Source organism: Neoarius graeffei, chromosome 11 (genome assembly GCF_027579695.1).
Source record: "Neoarius graeffei isolate fNeoGra1 chromosome 11, fNeoGra1.pri, whole genome shotgun sequence".
NCBI lineage: Eukaryota > Metazoa > Chordata > Actinopteri > Siluriformes > Ariidae > Neoarius > Neoarius graeffei.
In genome coordinates this window covers 63,263,358-63,285,008 of record NC_083579.1, presented here as the reverse complement: position 1 = coordinate 63,285,008, position 21,651 = coordinate 63,263,358, and the positions used below count along the sequence as shown (strand labels likewise).

Sequence of the window (21,651 nt, the reverse complement as noted above, 5' to 3'; positions counted from 1 at the left end):
CTTGACAAATGGAGCTTTTCATTTTTCTTTTTTTTCTTTTGTGTTTTTTTTTTTTTTGTGTGTGTTTGTTTAGTTTGATGTTTGCTTTTTGTTTGAGTGTTTTGTCCACTGGTTGTAGCGTAGCTCCGGACCCAGTTTTGGCATCGGTTCCCTTCAGGCCTTGGTGCGTCGTTGGTGATGGCTGTGCTCCTTGCTATGGACTGCAGTGAGCTCGTTGCTCTTTTTAACATCAGGGTTGTCCAGCCCTTTGTGCGGCGGTGCTTTTGTGCTTGGTGCGCCATTCCAAATGATGTTGCCTGGTGGTGTCGCGGTGGCTGTGCAGGTGCTTTGGGACATACCAGCGTTCTATGCAGCGGTGCTTCTCTGCTTGCTCTGTGGATCCATGGCGCGGTGTTCCAAGTGATGTTGCCCGGCTGCGTTGTGGCGGCGTGGGATTTATCTTCGTGGCCTGGTGGGACTGTGTTAGCTACGCCATTGGAACTACATCTTAACCCTCTTTTGGTGGATTTTTTCCCCCTCCCTTTCCCCTTAATTGTAAAGCAGCCTTGGGTGTGAGAAAGGCGCTGCATAAATTGAATGTATTATTATTATTATTATTATTATTATTAAATAATTATAGCTGGTTATTAAGAAAATGAAACAAGTTTTTTTAACAAAAGGAATATGTAAGTTGATTTTATATATATATATATATATATATATATATATATATATATATATATATATATATATATATATATATAAATTTTCTTCATTTAATTACAAAAAATGTGGGCAGGAAAATTAAATTGTGAACCCAGTATCATGAATCGAATCGAATTGGGTGAATCGTTACATGCCTAATTTATAGGGAATTATCATTTGTAATCAGCAGATGAACTGAATAGGTTTTGGAATTGATCCAAACAAGGTCAAGGTCACAGCAAGGTCACATGTCTTCAATTGTTTTTCTTCAGTCTTTTCCTTCCTGTTTGTCATATAGAGATACTTAAAAAGTCATATTCAGGAACTCAGGACCCGTTTTCTATCTTTGTGTCATTTTTCCCGTCCGTCTGTCCATCTTTCCGAGATTCTCTATAGCGCATATCTCAAGACCAAGAGGTGGAATGTTTGTAGCATTTATATGAAATCCTTGTAACCAGGAACCTTGTAACCATTGTTCGTTCAAGTGTTGGAAATACGTAGGTTCTTCAGTGTAAAGAATATTTTAAGGTTATTTGAGGCATACCAATTAGGTACAGGAAGGACGAGTCGTGTTGGCAGTGACGGTATCCATATTGATGCCATTGGCATTGAATTCTGCTGGTTTATTCATTAAAGAATAGGTCATACTTTTAGTGTTTATAGCTACGTTTTAATGTTGTGGAACATCTGTAGGATGAATTAGTTTCAGTTAGCACTTACGGATATAAGCAGTCCTTCCTTCACCAGGCCTTTTTTCCCCCTTCTAATAAGACGAGAAACACACAGCTTACCACATTACCATAACAGCACAAAGCCCTCTGTCCTACAGATGCTGCTATGTCTGAAAACATATAAACCCCTTCCGTTTAAGGAAAGGCTGCTAATTTAAGGGTGAAAATGTAAACAGAAGATTTAAATCACCGCTAAAGCCCTCCACAGTTTTATATACCATTTCTTCATTAAGTGTTTTTCCTCTCAATCCAAAAGCACGACCGTGACAGATGCAGCACATCTCGGTTATTGCTGTAAAAGTAAAAAAACAGACTGTCTGACTGTAACAAACAACTCGGACACTAACTGCAGTGTTACTGAATTTGTTTAAAAAAAAAAAGTAGGCGGCACGGTGGTGTAGTGGTTAGCGCTGTCGCCTCACAGCAAGAATGTCCGGGTTCGAGCCCCGTGGCCGACGAGGGCCTTTCTGTGCGGAGTTTGCATGTTCTCCCCGTGTCCGCGTGGGTTTCCTCCGGGTGCTCCGGTTTCCCCCACAGTCCAAAGACATGCAGGTTAGGTTAACTGGTGACTCTAAATTGACCGTAGGTGTGAATGTGAGTGTGAATGGTTGTCTGTGTCTATGGTGGTGTTTACATTAGACCGTATCCGTCTCGTTTTCGTCGCAGATGCACTGTCCGTGCACACTAAAACGCCAGGATACGACTCCACAGGCGGAACAACTTGAATCCGCCAGGGCCCACGTATTCAACCCAGTTCGTATCTGATCCGGTGCTGTGTAAACATTGAGGAACGACGAAACGCAGTGCTGAGCTCTAGCTGACATCGTCATTGGACAATGTCACTGTGACATCCACCTTCCTGATTCGCTGGCGTTGGGATCACACACACAGCGGCTCAGTCCCGAATCACTGCTCGTGCGCTTCACTCGCGCGCTCTGTGAGCTGCGCAGGGCCGGATTGCGCACCCTCCAGAGGGCACTCGCTGTTCAGGGCGGAGTGATTTGGAGCGCAGGAGGAAGCGCTGAGCCGCACTGAGGTTTATTTACACATTTCAACTTATTTACCTCCTTCAGGCACTTAAACTCAGTGAGAACATGAACATCACAGCCAGGTGTGTTTATCTGCTGGAGAAGGTGTTCGCTTGCCATCCTTCCACTTGCAAGTGGTGAGTGACTTGCGCATGCCCGATATGCACTGGGATCATGTGACGTGCCGTCTAATTAGTCATGTGATTAGCGTATCCGTGTATTGGTGTTGCTGTGTGCACGCGAATCGTTTTAAAAACGTTAATCTGATGATCCGCTGATACGGTCTAATGTAAACACCACCTATGTGTCAGCCCTGCGATAACCTGGCAACCTGTCCAGGGTGTACCCCACCTTTCGCCCGTAATCAGCTGGGATAGGCTCCAGCTTGCCTGCGACCCTGTAGAACAGGATAAAGCGGCTAGAGATAATGAGATGAGATGAGATGAAAAAAGTATTTGTAATAGATTTGGACATGAATTAAAAAAAAAAAAACCTCATTGCTGTGTAATAATTTAGAGCGAAAATATTGCATGTTTATTTCAGGAGAAATGTTTTCATCCCAATTTACTGCTGTTGTCTTTTTATGCCTTTTAACTTCATTTGCTTTTAGTGATTTAAATACTTTATTTTTCCACATTATGTAGTTTTTTTTTTTAAATTTCCCACTGGATTAGAGATTTTTCATTAGAGATTCCTGTTACGTCGGCTCAGTCTAGTAAAACGGTTTCAAGCGACGAGGCGCTGTTATCTTCAATTTGATCTCTGAACTTTGGCTAAGAAAATGGAAAAGAAAAACATCACTGAAATGAAGTGAAATCTACTCACAGAAATAATCACAAAGCTGTATTTGCAGTCTGATGCACTTTTATCCCAGGGGTGATGTTTTAAAAATATGCACATAAGCAGTCCCACAGATTTAAAAAAAAAGATTTTCTGGTAGATTGATGAAGTGGATAAATGTATTACTCACCCACTTGCTCCTTATTGCAAAACAATGACTGCTTTTTTATTATTAATTATAGGGAATTGCTTATCACGGTTTTGGTTGTTTTGTTTTGTTCTTTTTCTTTTTCTTTTCTTTTTTTTTTTTACTCACAGCACCGCTGTCAGAATAGACATAAATATATCTGACCTTTTGTAGCACTTTATTTCGTCTTTAAAGGCTGAACACAATGCAGTGTCTCCATTTACAGCACAAAGGGACTGGAGTAAAAATTCAGACACTCATTTGTCTGGTTCCCAGATAAAAGCCTGGTGCATCCAGGAAAATATATCTATTTTTTTATCAGTCTTTTCAGAAGCACAACACTAGTCAGATCTGATCTCACTTCTTTTGCCATATGACGATGAAAGGTTTCAGTCAGTCAATGATTTGGCATGTAATAGTCCATCAATGCGAGTGCACTGACTCAAAGAAACCTTTTTGACTTTTCTATATATGAATGAATTTATTTTTATTTTGAACATGTATAAAAAAAGTATGTAACTATTGGTACATACAAAAGAAAGAAAACGAGAAATTAAAAATAATAAATAAAATAACAAAGAGCTAAGACATTACAAAACACCGCACATTGTTCGAAAAAGGAGTGGGAAGAAGTACAATCCTTTTTTAATTTCCCACCCCTTTTTAACTACCCCGAAATCCAAACTACATTTAATACACCTATAAAAATATATACCATATATACACTTCATGAATATCTATATACATATATAATTACAATAATAAATATATACTACATACCATATATATATATATATATATATATATATATATATATATATATATATATATATATATATATATATATATATACTTCATAAATATCTATATAAATATTAATTACAAAAATAAATATATACTACATACCATATATACACTTCATAAATATCTATATAAATATATAATTACAAAAAATATATATATACACTACATACCATATATACACTTCATAAATATCTATATAAATATATAATTACAAAAAATATATATATACACTACATACCATATATACACTTCATAAATATCTATATAAATGTATAATTACAAAAATAAATATCTACTACATACCTATCCCTGTAAATATGAATATATAAACTATCCCCATAAATAAATATATACCATATATACCATATACTTAGTTCTAATATAACAATCAACCCTATTCTATTTATCCCTCGTCATCCTCTGTTAACATACTTCCTCTTCTATATACTTGTTTAAAAATATTTTTTTGTACCTTTTTTTAAACAGATTTATATTTGCACTTATATACAGTACTATGCAAAAGTCTTAGGCACACTTTTTTAGCGCAAACTTTTTTTTTTTAATAGAATTTTATTTTATGACTTGTACATTATTGAGTCAGTACAAAAACATTTTAGATGTCCAAACATTAGTTTTCTAGCACAAAATAAAATGTAACAGAAAAATGTTTGGTTTGTCTGTCAGTAATGAAAGCAGGATATTCTGTGAGAGAGAGAGAGAGAGAGAGAGAGAGAGAGAGAGAGAGCTTTTCTGACAAAAAAAATATATAATGAAGGCTGCTGGGTTTTGCTCCAAAAATAAGAAGCAAATGCGATCGTCGATGTCTCCAGAAGAACTGTGGCTGGTTCTGCAAGATGCTCAGTAAAACTTGCAGCTCATTTCCTTATAAAACTGCACAAATTTTACCATCAGTTTAATGAAATTAATCATTTTTTACATTAAATAGACAACTATAAAGAGCAGTAAACGGTAATAAGCGAAACAAAGCCAGTATTTGGTATGATCACTATTTATTTGCTTTTTTTTTTTTTAAAAAGTCTCGGGTACAATTTGTACTTTTTTAAATAATCAGCTGTCGGTTTTACTGTTCATCTTTCTGAACCAGCCACAGTTCGTCTGGAGACTTTGACTGTCACACTCGCTTCTTATTTTGCAGCAAAACCCGGCAGCCTTCATTATATTTTCGTCTGAAAAGTGTCTCTTATGTAATGTGCTGCTTTCTTTTCTTTACTTTCTTTACATTTTTCTGTAACATTTAGTGCTGGAAAACTAATGTTTGGAAATCAAAAATAATGTTGTTTTTTTGTACTGACTGAATAATGTAGAAATCATAAAATTAAAATCTAGAATACATTTTGCACTTAAAAAATAGGGTGTCAAAGACTTTTGCACAGTGCTGCATATTTCTTTTCTTTCCAGAACTGCAGTATGTCTTTCTTTTTCCCCCCTGTAAGTAATGTCACAGCTTCGTAAAGTCTAAAGTTACCGACGTGAAATGAGTTCTCACATTGATTATCAGCATCATCTACATCAGTCTCTGTCTCATTCCCTTGAGGTAAAAGTCATTCAGGGCAGTTAAACACAAGCCTCATCACCATCTCTTCACTCGACTGATCTCTGTTCATACTAACGTTGTTGGGGGAAATAATCACCGATTAATTCTGTCAGTTCTGTTCTGTTGGCTTTATTACTCGTTAAAAGGTATCCTTCACTTGTATTTTAACCAACTTTATCTCTTCCAGGTGCTCACCAGCTCCTGATCAGAAGTGGCTCTTTGTGTCTTTTGGGGGTGGGATGTCGCGCCACAGCCATCGTTTTGAACGGGACTTGCGGCCCATATGGGAGCGCAGAGAACGCAGTGGCATCAGTAATAACTGCATCACAGCTAACGGCTGCGGCTCTTCCGCCATCTCTGCCACCAGCATGACCAACAGCTCCAACAACCGTCCTGGCCTGCTGCCACTGCCGGTTATGCCCTCTCTGCTGCCCACACCAGCCACTGGGGCAAACACCACCTGCAGCACAGAGCTGTCTGGCAAGCGTTTAGCCTCGACTTGCAGCACCTCCACCACCAAGGTAAAACTCATTCCACCCACACATTAGAGCCCAATAGCCTTGCTAACAGTCTCTTCTGCTTCATGTAGGGTGTTAGCGATAGCTTGGGTAGTGTAATATACTCAGCAAAAATAAAAACTTGACACTCATTATTTTTCAAATAGTGTTTAGAAACTTTTCTTGAAAGAGTTCTTGTTGTGATTATGGTTAAATGCATTGTCAAGGGCATTACGTCACACATTCATTCTACTGGTCGGGCCTACGTAGCACGTGCGAGAGCACTGCATGCTAAAAACAAGCTACAGGTTAAAACAAAACCAAAAACATGTCCGTTTCCACGTGACACAAATGACGTGACCTATTGATACACGTGCAATTGATCTCACGGTAGCAGAGTAGAGTGTCATCTCAGAAAAACAAGGTTTTATGGTTAATTATTCGTTAATTTGCAATGCCACGACTGTCAAACATTCAGCGTGAACGTGCCATTGGCATGCTGAATACGGGCTGACGTTGCGAGGGTTATGGGATGCAGTCGACAGACCATTCATAATCTCCAGACACGTCTCCATCAAACTGGCACCACAGCCGACCGTAAGGAACCCTCCACAGGACTTGCAGGAGCTTGGTGCCATGTTGGTACAAATATGGCGGCGCATTCCCCAAGCTGTGTTCAGACGCATCATCCAATCCATGAGGAGACGTCGTATCGCAGTTGTGAACGCCCATGGAGGACACACCCGATATTGACATGATTTCATTAAGTTGTGACTCACAGTTTTTGATCATGGACATTGTCGTCGCATTTCCGGTGGAACCGATTCCATGACAAACATGATCTGTATGCTATAGCATCTTTAATGACAAGATAATTGAATACAATCGTTATTTCAAACCTATTTTCCAAAATGTTCAAATTATTGACTTTGAAACGAGTGTAAAGTTTTTATTTTTGTTGAGTATATCTGGGATATTTTCAGCAATTCCAAAAGAAGCAGTTGTAAATGTTTGTCAAACATTTCCATGTAAAACATTTGGACACACCTACTCATTCGTAGGTTTTTCTGTATTTTGACAATTTTCTACATTGTCGAAAAATACTGAAGACATCAAAACTATGAAACAACATCTATATGTATGTGTGTGTGTGTGTGTGTGTGTGTGTATGGAAAAATGTTTCATATTTTAGATTCTTCAAAGTAGCCAGCGTTTACCTTGATGACGCTTTGCACACTATTAGCATTATCTTAACCAGCTTCATGAGGGAGTCACCTGGAATGCTTTTCAATTAACAGGTGCCTCGTCAAAAGTTAATTAGTGCAATTTCTTGCTTTCTTAAAGGTAGACTGCCTTTCAGATTTTTCAAGTGTAAGTCATAAAAAGAATTTTCCCTGACACCCAATTATTTTTGTTTAGTGGAACAAAAGCTATTGAATTCGAATCACAGACTTCCATTTTTTTTTTAAAATAGAACAATTAATGAATTTAGGGCCACGTGGCCCTAAATTTTCCGCTATGTTTTCCTGCTTCACCACGACCCAATTCAAGATATTGTGTCATGCATCACATGGTGGGCTTTCCCCGTTCGCGCAAAGCATTGTGGGATGCAAATTTGAAACAGGAGAGAACAAGAAGACAGAGTCATGTATATCCCCTGCCCTATATACCAAGTTTCAAGATATTATTTGTCACATTTTTCAAGTTCTGCTGCAGGAAACCAACCCTACCTCTTTACACTGACCTCAGCAGCCCATGGCATAAACCCACTGGACCTTTGGTCCAGGTGAGCTAAAAATTAAAATTTCTCACATTTCTTAGTACCAAAAGGCACATATACATTACTTAATCAACACATATACCAACTTTCAAGACCGTACCACACATAGTTTTCAAGTTCTGCTCCGGAAACAAAACCTACCCCTAAGACTAACTTGAGAGACTAGGTCTGAAATTGTTTCCATGAAAACATGAAAAATTAAAATGTCTCAAATTTTTTAGTATGAAAAGGCACATCTACATCACCTTGTTAACATGTATACCAAGTTTCAAATCCGTATCATGAGTAGTTTTGGATATATGCTCCGGAAACGAACATTGCTCTTAGAAACTAAGCCAAAATCTATTTTTTATGTAAAAATTTGAAAAATGCTTTTTTTCAAAAATCCAAAATAGCAAAAGGCACCAGTTCACATGTTGCTTGATATGTATACAAAGTTTCATGAAGAGATCTTCAGTAGTTTTAAAGATATGGCCCGGAAATGAAAACGTGACCAGACGGACGGATAGACGGAACCCGTTTCTATATCCCCCACCAAACTTCATTTGGGCGGGGGATAAAAATGGAGGACGCAAGTGTGCGAATGTAACATGAAAGACTGACTACAGTAACGGAAAGCGAGAAGAAAAGACGTTATGTTGCGAAGGAAAGGAAACGCAGGACCAAACTAATAAATCTCGGCGGTCATCGAGCACCTCGGCGTGATCAGCTGTTCGTTTAGCGACAGAATGATGGAACTGTCAGTGCACGGTCAAGGTGAACCTGTAGATGGCAGTAATGCAACACTGTGGACGCCAGCTGCTGTAAAACCAAGAAGAAGAAGAAGAAGATAAACCTGCGCATGCGCACACGGACTTCCTCTGTCTGCTTGACTGCACGAAGCGAGTGATTTCATGCACATTATTTGCTCGGGAATCTCCTCAAATTAAATAACTTCCCAGCCACAGAATGGCCTGATATTTTGTGCGATATTACAGAAATAAACATGCATCACAATGACCAAATTTCAGAGGGAACTAAATTTCAGCGATTTTCTGCAATCGAAAGGCCGTCTAGCTTTAATGGGTTTGAGATCAAATAGTAAATAGCCCTATTTCACAACTGTAGTAATCTGTATTATGTCAAGAACCGCTCAACTAAGGCTACATCCACACGACAACGGCAACGAGATGTTATTAAAAAAAATATCGCGTCCACATGGGCAACGGATCAGTAAAATATCAGGTCCATATGGCAACGCAACGCTTGCTGAAAACGATGCAATACACATGCCACACCTCTAGGGGCGCTGTAAGACGGTCCCTTCGGAGACACCAGAACAATAGAAGAAGTAAGGACGCATGTGCATAAACTATTATGCGCAAGACTTCATATTAGCCACAAAGTCAGAAAAATCTGTTCGTAAAATTACATTATAATGACCAAATACAATGAAAAGTATTTTTCCAGTCTCACCTGTGAAAGGTAATCCCATGTGATCTCGTTTGGACGGCAAACCTGTTGGTACAGTTAAACGCAGCACATGAATGAGGCATCTTTATTCTCCGCTTTGACCCATCCAATATGGCGGCGAGGATGACGTATGATTCTACGCGGAAGGCGGCGTCTTTAATGGTCCGGAATAAATTGAATGCTACACGTTGATGGATTAATTTGCTCTTCTACGCCCTTTTTGAGGAATGTATTGTAGGACTTAAACCAACATCTGAAGAGGTGAGATCGCTCCTTTTTTTTTCCCTATTTTTGCTGGCGGGATTGACTCTGCCCTAAGGGCTATTTTCTCTCTCTCTCTCTCTCTCTCTCTCTCTCTCTCACTTTGCACCATTACACAATAAATATTCACAGTGAAAATATTTTGTAAGCGCGTTTCATGAACCAAGTTATAGGATTTGTTGACAACTCGCATCGAGTTCGTTACACTTCTACCCGGCATGAAGCACATGTGGTTGTGACGTCATCGTAAACAAATCCGTTCTACTCATCCAGACGACTTCGCAACGGCGCCGTTGCCAGATCTTTCCACTCTGGAACCCGTTCTCAAAAGATTTCGTTTTGGGGCACCCAAAACGCCGGTGCTGTGTGGACGCCAGGCCGAAACGATAAACAATTTTATCGGATTCACCTGAATCCGTTGCCGTGTGGACAGGGCCTAAGTAAAGAGAAACAGCATCCATCATTTACTTCAAGGCATGAAGTGTCTTTTAATTAATAAAAATAAAGAAAAAAACATTGAATTAGAAGGTGTGTCCAAACTTTTGGCTGGTACTGTAGTCTAGTTTCAGCTATAATTCAGACTGTCAAGTCTTATTTCAGCCAGATTTCTCTATATTTAGCACCGTTTTTTTTTTTTCCTTTTATGTATTATCTCTGGCTTAAAAGTGGTGCAGGTTTCAGAAATAATACCCACATGCTGTCTGTGTTTTTGTCACTTACCAGAGAGAGGAAAAAAAGATTAAAGCAGTAGCTGATCTTAGGGTCAATTTCTATCATCCATCATGAAAGGCCTGGAGCCACCACCTTTCTCCAGCATATCCCCACACACGATATTTCCCTCCTCATATCTCTCGCATCCATCTCTGATAATGGACGGGAAGGGTGATTATTGATCCGTGTCAAGAAGAAACTTCTCCACATTGGTTCAAATAGTGAAAGCGAGGTGGTGGAAATGCACACGATCGCAGCTCCCAGGCCTCTAGATTAAGGACAGTGTGGGCGCTAATGTAATATATTCCTGCATTTTGCATATTGTGTGTTTCCCCAAGGGTAATATATATTGCGGATTTTAGTACATTTGATTCCATGGATGAAGCAGTAGATGAGAAATGCTGCAGTTTCACCAAAGATATGAATGACACTATTGTCTTTGTTTATTGTCTATGGCCACTTCAGCCACTTTATTTTTGAGGCTTATGTAACATAATGCAGTTGCTTTGTTTTTCTTTATTTTATTTTATTTAGTTTTGTTTTGTTTTTTGCATATATTTGCATTTGGATTATCAGCGATGATACCCATTCACCATTTGTTTGTTTTTTTCACACAACTATAGGTAAAACCTGCCACTCAAATTGCAGAGATGCCTTTCACTTATCCCACAGTTAGTAAAATTGCACTGCATAGCCACAGATGACCTTAAAGCTCCGTCATAATAGCGTTTGCAGATAAAAGCAGTTGTGGAGTTTGATTGTATAAAAGTGAAGAATTATGCTTTTCTGAGGAAGACTTGATGAAATCCACTCTGAAATGCCTGCAGTGTTGGGATTCTCTTATTTTGTTAGCATTGCTATCTTATCAGATTAAGATCAAAATGTTTCAGTTTGACTCCAGTTAGCCTGCCAGAGCCTGACTCACAGCTCCGGTTATGACTTGTGTGACTGTAATACATTATTATCCACTTACCGAAGGCTGTTGCTTTATTAAAGGAGAACTGAAGTCATTTTTAAACTTGCTTTATTTCTTAATTAACGTGTTATTCAGTTACGTTTTCAGTTTTAGTAACCTTATATCGTGACTCGTACTGGCAACTAATTGCAATTAAATATTATACTTATCGGCCTATTCGGTTTTTAGCTGTGTTGAATTTAGTTCGTTTGGTCCACGGCAGGCGTCGCTTATCCGCGCGATCTTCACGAGACTTGTGCGAGACTTCGAAACGTGAAGTGTCAGTGCCGCCATTTTGAAAACTGTTTCCCAAACGAAATATTGCACAAAAACGAGTTTAAATGATGATTACTGCCTACTTTTTTCAAACTTTCCTGATTGCTATCAAAACAAACAAAACGTCCGGCTTGGTTACGTCAGCATTCGAAAGAGGGCGCGCGCGTCTTTTGACAACGTTGGAAGATGTCGGTCACTTTGATTTCCGCTGTACGTTTTACTTCCGTCCTACGACGTCTTGCACAGGTCTCAACAAATCTCGTTTACGGCCATCGCTTTGACATACGGACTGATATATTACAGAGCATATTTCAAACACTCATAACTTGCTATAGCGGTGAAAAATGGCTATCAAAAATGCATTCTGATATTTAATAAAATGACAAATAGAATTTTGATCATAAAAAATTTGCCGTCAGTTCTCCTTTAAAATGAATGAATGAATGAAGGAATGAATGTTAAAATTAGGGCTGTCAATCGATTAAAATATTTAATCGTGATTAATCGCAATACGTGAGCCAAAAGGCGAAAAACACGGGCCATATCTCACAAAATATCAGGCCATTCTGTGGCTGGGAAGTTATTTAATTTGAGGGGATTCCCGAGCAAATAATGTGCATAAAATCGCTCGCTTCACGCAGTCAAACAGACAAAGGAAGTCCGTGTGCGTGCGCATTTGCAGGTTTACCTTTGACCGTGCACTGACCGTTCCATCATTCTGTCGCTAAAAGAACAGCCGATCACACCAAGGTGCTCGCTGACCGCCGATATTTATTAATTTGGTCCTGCGTTTCCTTTCCTTTGCAACATAACATCTTTTCTTCCCACTTCCCATTACTGTAGTCAGCCTTTCATGTTTCATTCACACACTCACGTCCTCCATTTTTCTCTCCCGTTTCAAATTTGTATCCTACAATGCCTTGAGCAAACGGGGAAAGCGCACCATGTGATGCATGATGTAGTAACTTGAATTGTGTCATGGTGAAGCAGGAAAAAAAAGCAGAGAATTTAGGGCCATGTGGCCCTAAATTAATTAATTGTTCTATTAAAAAAAAACTAATAAAATTGGAAGTGTGTGATTCGAATTCAGTAGCTTTCGGTCTACTAAACAAAAATAATTGGGTGTCGGGGAAAATTCTTTTTATGACCTACACTTGAAAAATCTGAAAGGCAGTCTAGCTTTAACTTTCTAATTTTGAGGGTTTAGCACAATTCATTGTGAACAAAATAATACAGTATTTTCCTCGAGTTCTGTCTTTAACTTCCAGCCTCAAAATATGCAACAAAATAAACTGAAGAAACTCGGTGATGTGGATTTTGGACAACAGTAGTGACTGTCTTTAAATAATGAACATAAAAATGCAAAACCCAAATAAATCCATTTGTTAAGGCACACAGCACATAAAGATGTTTTCTAGTAAAATGCAATAACTCACTGGTAAATGTACAGTATATTCATGAGCAAAAACTGCATTTATAAACACTTTTTTACATCACTCATAAATTTCTCAGAATAAAACAAACTCTCACTCCACTGTGCAGCCTACGCACTTGGACACACACACAGACACACACACACACACACACACACATATACACACACACGGACCTCAACACATCGTCTTTTCTCTCCTCTGGACCATCAAAAGCATATTAAAAAATACACATTTTTTGTGTAAACAGTCAGAATGTAACAATATAAGTTGATTCTGTACATAAGTGCACTTGATCACGACTTGCGCTGACCAGCTACTTGCTACATTGCTCACTCACGCTACGTCACTTCCTGATTTCCCAAACTACCGGGGAGGGGCACAGAACATGCATGCGTTAACTGTGCATAAAAAAAAAAAAAAATAGTGGTGTTAAAAGGAATTTGCATGAACGCGTTATCACGTTAACTTCGACAACGCTAGTTAAAATGTGAAGTAGATGTGCCTGAAAGCCCATTAAGACACTTGTTACCAGAGGTGGGTCGAGTAGCCATAAACTGTACTCAAGTAAAAGTATTGTTACTTTAAAGTGCATATCCTGGACCAATTTCGGTTTTTTTTTATATGAAAGTATGTCCCTTTACACACTCATCCAGAAGGGTAATTTTGCACAAGGACATCTGTCTACAGCAGAAAAAAATAAAATAACAAAACGCGTCTGGAAAAATCCTAAGGGAGTCTGGAGACAGATTTGTGACGTCACCTGCGGAAGCGCCAGCAGGCTGCGAGAGCTTGCACGGGCTCAGTGCACAGCCTGTGTAGACCAAGTTTAGCAGCTAGCGATTTTGCATTGAAATATGGAATTGTCACCTGAGCGCAATGTTACTTCACCTTTGGATGAAGAATATAATGAGATGTCAGAATTGGGGCTTCATCTGTTTGGATTTGATGATGAGTCAAGTAGTGAAGACGACGGAGGCAACACCGGGGATGTAAATAATACGGCAGTGGAATAATACGGCGGCGTTTACTTTTGTGTGTGTCAATAAATAACATTATCCGTGTACCACACAAACACAGGAACACCTAATTTAGAGTATAGTCTCTCTTATTTCTTACCCTGGCAAAATTCAACTTGTGAATTGCCAATTTTCTTGGTCTTTTTCTCGGCTCTGCTTGGTCCTCGGCTTCGAGGGCCTCAGTGGATGCGGCACTTCGCCTTCTGTCAGGGGAGACGAACACGGCTGGCTCCTTTGGTGACGCTGACACAGATGGAGATGGTGTTGCTTTGGGCACTCTGACAGATGGAACTGCGTCTTTTTTCAGATAAAGTTGCCTCGCGAAGCCCATTTCCCACTGCAAATAGTTCTCAAATGCCGCTTTTCCACTACCAACATGGCTGAGCCGTGCCGTGCTGAGTTGGGCTGAGTCGAGCCGAGCGGGCGGGGCTGTTGGAGTTGCATTTCGACTACAACTGCGCTGAACCGTGCTGGCTGGAAGTGGGTGGACACATTGGGTGGAGTTAGCGAAAGTGGGTGGACGTCACGTGATATCGTTAGGTGGTGCAAACAGTGACATTGGTGATCTTTTAAGCGGTAGTCTCACAACCCGGAGAGTAAACAATAAACATGGAGGACATGGAGTCATTAGTGTTGCTGGTCTTGGTGCTGTGGCTTGTTGTCACCGACAACGCCAACAGATACTGGCAAGAGCGTATAGATGAGGCGAGGCGCATAAGGCTTCATAACTCTCGTAATTCGTAACTCTCCTTCTTCCGGGTTTGTGGTGTTTACAGATCCCAGTGTGCTCGCGGGGCGTGTGTGGGCATGTGAGGACACTCCTCCTCACCAATCAGTGCACAGGGGAGTGTCTGCTCACGCCCCTAGCCTCACTCAGCTCGGTTTGGCTCGCTTCAGCCCCACTCCAAAACCGTGCGAGTTTTGGGTGCTAAGCAGGGCTGAAGCGAGCTGAGTCGTGCTGTTTTTGGATAGTCGAAACGCGAGCCGTGTCGGGCTGAAGCGAGCTGAAGTGAGCTGAAAAAGGGTAGTGGAAAAGGGCCAATAGTTGTCGGGCCTTGTGAAGTGAGCCCCGCATATGATGCTGTAGTCTGTAGCATGTAGCCAATTTTTCCGGGTGCCTCGCAAGAAGCGCTCCCATTTCTCTCTCATTGTCCGAGCTTTTGGAAGACGATGCGTACTAATCCCATCAAGATTGGTGTTGTAACATTCTCCTACGATACATCTGTTAACCATTTTAATAATTACGTGATAACGTTGAAGAAATTTGCAGAAAACCACCAGGTCATTTTCTCATAAACAAACCAGCACTGACGTAGGATTCAGAGGGAGGCGTCCCGCACGCGACGTCACAAAAATCACTGTTTGCCAGGAAATCCAAATGCCAAGTTTTTTCAGAGGCGGACCAATTTGCCTCAGATGGCTTGATTTCAACTGAATTTTTCTGGTATTGCTCAAGGTAAAAAAATTGCACAAAATATGACAGATATTTGACCAAAGTTTAATATAAAATAGGAGAATTACATTGATCTTGCTCCTGAATTTACCCGTGATATGCACTTTAAAATAATAATTACTCAAGTAGGAGTAAAAGTAGGCACAATAGGTAAAAGCTCGTAATAAAAGTAAAGGTAAGAAAGTATTTTGTAAAAAGACAACTCAAGTGGCAAGGTACTTCATCGGCTGTCATGTATTATTCTATCCACATTCACTGGATATGAGCATTCACTGGATATGAGCATTCACTGGATATGAGTTTTTATTTCATCCTCGGTTGGTTCAGCAACGCAGCATGGTAGATCACAGACAGAAAATACTACTTCTGGTAGCCTTTAAGAAAGGCTACCTGAGGTAGTGTTTGAGGTCAACCAATCAGAGCATGTGCCATAAATAACTCTGTGTACTACATTACACCGTGGGAAAACCAAACTTCGAACATCTCAGGTTTGAATTTTAAAAAAATAGTGAAAGTACAAATAAAAATACAAATAAATTTCATAGATAATTTATGTATTGATTCAACAATATCAAAAGCTGTTGTCGGTAGTATTTCATGTGACAGTGTGTTGATGTTCAAATAAAATGTTTGACCCCGATTCCAAAAAAGTTGGGACAAAGTACAAATTGTAAATAAAAACGGAATGCAATAATTTACAAATCTCAAAAACTGATATTGTATTCACAATAGAACATAGACAACATATCAAATGTCGAAAGTGAGACATTTTGAAATTTCATGCCAAATACCGGCTCATTTGAAATTTCATGACGGCAACACATCTCAAAAAAGTTGGGACAGGGGCAATAAGAGGCTGGAAAAGTTAAAGGTACAAAAAAGGAACAGCTGGAGGACCAAATTGCAACTCATTAGGTCAATTGGCAATAGGTCATTAACATGACTGGGTATAAAAAGAGCATCTTGGAGTGGCAGCGGCTCTCAGAAGTAAAGATGGGAAGAGGATCACCAATCCCCCTAATTCTGCGCCGACAAATAGTGGAGCAATATCAGAAAGGAGTTCGACAGTGTAAAATTGCAAAGAGTTTGAACATATCATCATCTACAGTGCATAATATCATCAAAAGATTCAGAGAATCTGGAAGAATCTCTGTGCGTAAGGGTCAAGGCCGGAAAACCATACTGGGTGCCCGTGATCTTCGGGCCCTTAGACGGCACTGCATCACATACAGGCATGCTTCTGTATTGGAAATCACAAAATGGGCTCAGGAATATTTCCAGAGAACATTATCTGTGAACACAATTCACCGTGCCATCCGCCGTTGCCAGCTAAAACTCTATAGTTCAAAGAAGAAGCCGTATCTAAACATGATCCAGAAGCGCAGACGTCTTCTCTGGGCCAAGGCTCATTTAAAATGGACTGTGGCAAAGTGGAAAACTGTTCTGTGGTCAGACGAATCAAAATTTGAAGTTCTTTATGGAACTCAGGGACGCCGTGTCATTCGGACTAAAGAGGAGAAGGACGACCCAAGTTGTTATCAGCGCTCAGTTCAGAAGCCTGCATCTCTGATGGTATGCGGTTGCATTAGTGCATGTGGCATGGGCAGCTTACACATCTGGAAAGACACCGTCAATGCTGAAAGGTATATCCAGGTTCTAGAGCAACATATGCTCCCATCCAGACGACGTCTCTTTCAGGGAAGACCTTGCATTTTCCAACATGACAATGCCAAACCACATACTGCATCAATTACACCATCATGGCTGCGTAGAAGAAGGGTCCGGGTACTGAACTGGCCAGCCTGCAGTCCAGATCTTTCACCCATAGAAAACATTTGGCACATCATAAAATGGAAGATACGACAAAAAAGACCTAAGACAGTTGAGCAACTAGAATCCTACATTAGACAAGAATGGGTTAACATTCCTATCCCTAAACTTGAGCAACTTGTCTCCTCAGTCCCCAGACGTTTACAGACTGTTGTAAAGAGAAAAGGGGATGTCTCACAGTGGTAAACATGGCCTTGTCCCAACTTTTTTGAGATGTGTTGTTGTCATGAAATTTTAAATCACCTAATTTTTCTCTTTAAATGATACATTTTCTCAGTTTAAACATTTGATATGTCATCTATGTTCTATTCTGAATAAAATATGGAATTTTGAAACTTCCACATCATTGCATTCCGTTTTTATTTACAATTTGTACTTCGTCCCAACTTTGGAATCGGGGTTGTAATTATATATCGATGTGTTTTTCTTAATTCAATTTTATAATCATGTACTGTATACATAGATGTTTAGCAAGATAGGCTACTGATTTGGGTAGACCTTACAAGTTCTTAAACCCCAAAAAAGGAAAAATAAAGCTGTTGCCCTTGTTACAGTAAACTGGATATACAAAATTAACTGTAGGTCTCTTACACTTAAATATACCCTTGATTTATTGAAGTTCACTCAACATGGCTCCCAGCAGCATCGAGGGGAGGAAAAAAAAAACTTGGATAACTTGAACAATAATATAATATTTAATATGGAGCTACGAAGAAATATGTTCGCTTATAATGGTTTGGCAGTGTGTAACGACTTCATAATAAACAGTGATCACTAGTTGGCATTTGTCATTTCAGATAATATTAGAGGCAGAATCAATTAATTTGGCATTTTTATGTCGTGATTTCTTACAAGATGTTCCGCTTCCGAACAACCAGGGACAGTGCCTATGAAAAACAATTCTATCACCTTTGACAAATGATGTCCAAATTTGACAGATGAAGGACAAATGCTTGGTTTTCCTGCGGTGTGACATTGTACGCAGAGTTAATTATGGCACGTGCTCTGATTGGTTGACCTCAAACATTACGTCAGGTCGCCGTTCTCAAAGGCTACCGGAAGTAGTGTTTTCCGTCTGTGATCTACCGTGCTGCGTTGCTGAACCAGCCGAGGATGGAATAAAAACTACTCAAAAACAAAATACAAAAAAAAGCAACAAAATATGGAATGAAAGTATTTGATGGTAAGAATGTAATTTTTTTTCAAGAATTGTTATTATAGCATTTTTCACAAATTGCTACTGTCATTTCGCCGGGTTGTTCACGTTCTAAGCGGAAATGATTTTGTCGGATGTTTTGTATAAAGTTTTTATTTATCAAATTTGCAAAAAATAAAAATGCTCTGTTTCTCAAAATCCGGTGAATGTGGCTAGAATAAAACAGTTATTCCACTTAATCTTGTCATACTTGGCTTATAGCCGACTCGGTGCTACGCGCCTCGTCAGCTATCAGCTCATGTACGACTCGATTTCGTGGAATAACTGTGTAATAATCAGGGATGCTATTAAAAGCTATAGAGCACATTCGCAAACAAACGTAGCTCAACAAGTAAACGTCACAAACCACTAAATTTTAACATTAATTCAAGTTCATTTTGTTGTATTAACATGATTAATTTATTCTAGCTAAAAATAAAACCATTTTAACATTAAACTTTAATATTCTTTGCTCACCAGTTAGGAACATTACATGCCACTGTTGGTAACAAAAAAAGAACACCTTCTTGAGTTCTCGAATGCTGAAATGTCCACATTTTTAGGCTGACAGAGCACATTGTATAATTGCCCTGGGTGCTCTTCTTCCACAGCACCAACCACCATGTGAGCCACCGCTGAGCTGCTCCGAGGTGAAACCAGTCGTGCTCCTCCCGAGTTAATGACGATGGCACTATTAGTTGTCAGTTGGCATATGACAGTGTTTGATTTGTGAAACGAAGCCCAGCCAGATGCTTTTGATGGGTGCATACAGAATGTGCATTAAATTGCTCTTTTTAAATTTAATGGAAGGAATGTTAGACAAATACAATGGCATAAAAGTGCATTTCTGACCTCACAGCTATACTTGTATAAGAGTCCAAACTATCCTCAGGTAAAATGACACTTAAAATGACAGTGTATTGAGGTATTTCACCTGACGTCACAGGGTCACGTGATGCCCCGGTGTCCGCCATTTTGAACGTCAAGCTACATACTAACGCTGCAGACAGAGAGAGAGAACCAGCTTGAAAAAAAAACGTGTTACAGACACCTAGAATAGATTAATTTGTCAGTAAGCACTCTATAAATAACCATGGTGTTTGCTTGTTGTGCTGTCGGCTGCCACAACAGACAGGGACAGTGTGCAGGACGCTCCTTTTACTGGTTTCTAGTGATGGGAATTTTGGCTCTTTTTCGGGAGCCGGCTCTTTTGGCTCTTCTTACTATAAGGAGCCGGCTCTTTCGGCTCCCAAACGGCTCCTGAGATTTTATTTTTGATTTAATTGCTGCAATTAACTAGTTAGTTAATTACATAATTATTTATATTTTATCAATAGGATGTTTTCCATTTTATTTTTTAGTTTTTGTAGCCATTGTAAAGCTTTGTAAAGTATAGCAGTGTAACAATGTTCTAGCTATAGAAATAAAACTTACTTACCAATTAATAAATTATTTTCTCACAAACATAATGCAAAACTGTGTTATATTACCAATATAAAATACACAGCTGATTTTCCCCTCGGGCGGCACGGTGGTGTAGTGGTTAGCGCTGTTGCCTCACAGCAAGAAGGTCCTGGGTTCGAGCCCCGGGGCCGGCGAGGGCCTTTCTGTGTGGAGTTTGCATGTTCTCCCCGTGTCCGCGTGGGTTTGCTCCGGTTTCCTCCAAAGACATGCAGGTTAGGTTAACTGGTGACTCTAAATTGACCGTAGGTGTGAATGTGAGTGTGAATGGTTGTCTGTGTCTATGTGTCAGCCCTGTGATGACCTGGCGACTTGTCCAGGGTGTACCCCGCCTTTCGCCCGTAGTCAGCTGGGATAGGCTCCAGCTTGCCTGCGACCCTGTAGAAGGATAAAGCGGCTAGAGATAATGAGATGAGATTTTCCCCTCCTCAGGTGCCTCGCAGACTGCGCTCCACAGCTTTAAGCATTACACCAATTTTCGTATTTTCGCAGCTGTGAATGACATCAACCCCCCCAACCAAAAAAAGTAGGCGTACACCATGCTACTTTTTTTCCTTTGAATGGTAATAGACAACACAAAGACGCAATCGGACAGCAACTTTTTTTTGTGAAAGTCTCTCTCTCTGAGGCACCTAAGGACAAAAAACTAATTCGGCTCCCACCAAAGAGCCGGCTCCCGTCGTTCGCTTCAAAGAGCCGACTCTTTGAACCGGATCGTTCGCGACCGACACATCACTACCGGTTTCCTACTGACCCAGACAAGAGGGCCAAATGGATTGCAGCTGTGAAGAGACAGGACTGGCAGCCAATAGAGTACTCCAGACTTTGCAGTGATCATTTCATTTCAGGTTAGTTTATCAGTTAACGCAATTTTGATAAAATATACAGCAAAAAGTAAATGGGTCAGTGTTTGTTAACCCATCTGAGCAGTGAGACAAGGCAGTGTTAATTTGTCTAGGGTTGCATGTAGCAGACATCAGACATAAAACGCAATAACAGAGGCTAGAAAGAAACGGGACACAGAAATAAATAAACAGGGCTCCATACCAAGGCTGGGTACAGTGTTTGTGATAAAAGACAGATCCAATTTAACACGAATCACAGCTTACTTTCTTGTTAAAATATGCAAAGGTCTCCACCATCTCATAATCCGCCTTGCACTGAAGGACTTAAGCGTGCCGTCCAAAATGGCTGCGTCACGTGACTTGGTCACGTGGGTGAAATACCTCAATAGTAAATGTAATGTAAATGTTACATACGACCCATCTCTTCTAGTTACTCAAATCCAAGTCAAAATGAATCATCATTCCATTTCCATTCATTATTATTTATGTTAATGGGTCATTCGACACCGGATCTTTCAGGATCGGGAAGTTTTGTGACTCGCTGTTGAGTCTTGACAGCATCTGTAGTCAATTCACGTTTACAACAGATTTAGTAAATAGATACTGCAAGAGTGTATGTGTGAGAGGGTATTAGCATATTCCTCTCTCTCTCTCTCTCTCTCTCTCTCTCTCTCTCTCTCTCTCACACACACACACACACACACACACACACAC

The 21,651-nt window shown here is 39.9% G+C and overlaps 1 protein-coding gene across 4 annotated transcripts in view; it reads left to right on the top strand.

The window, feature by feature from the left end:
• The window catches only part of LOC132894566 (kelch-like protein 29), a 291,177-nt gene that overhangs the window by 82,219 nt on the left and 187,307 nt on the right, over positions 1–21,651 (top strand). For all 4 annotated transcript variants that reach the window (XR_009655658.1, XM_060934564.1, XM_060934563.1 and 1 more), the window contains one exon: positions 5,957–6,290. Coding sequence is in view for 3 of the 4 variants with exons in the window: in XM_060934563.1 (XP_060790546.1) it covers positions 5,957–6,290 (334 nt within the window). In the remaining variant the exon portion in view is untranslated. The remainder of the gene's footprint in view (positions 1–5,956; positions 6,291–21,651) is intronic.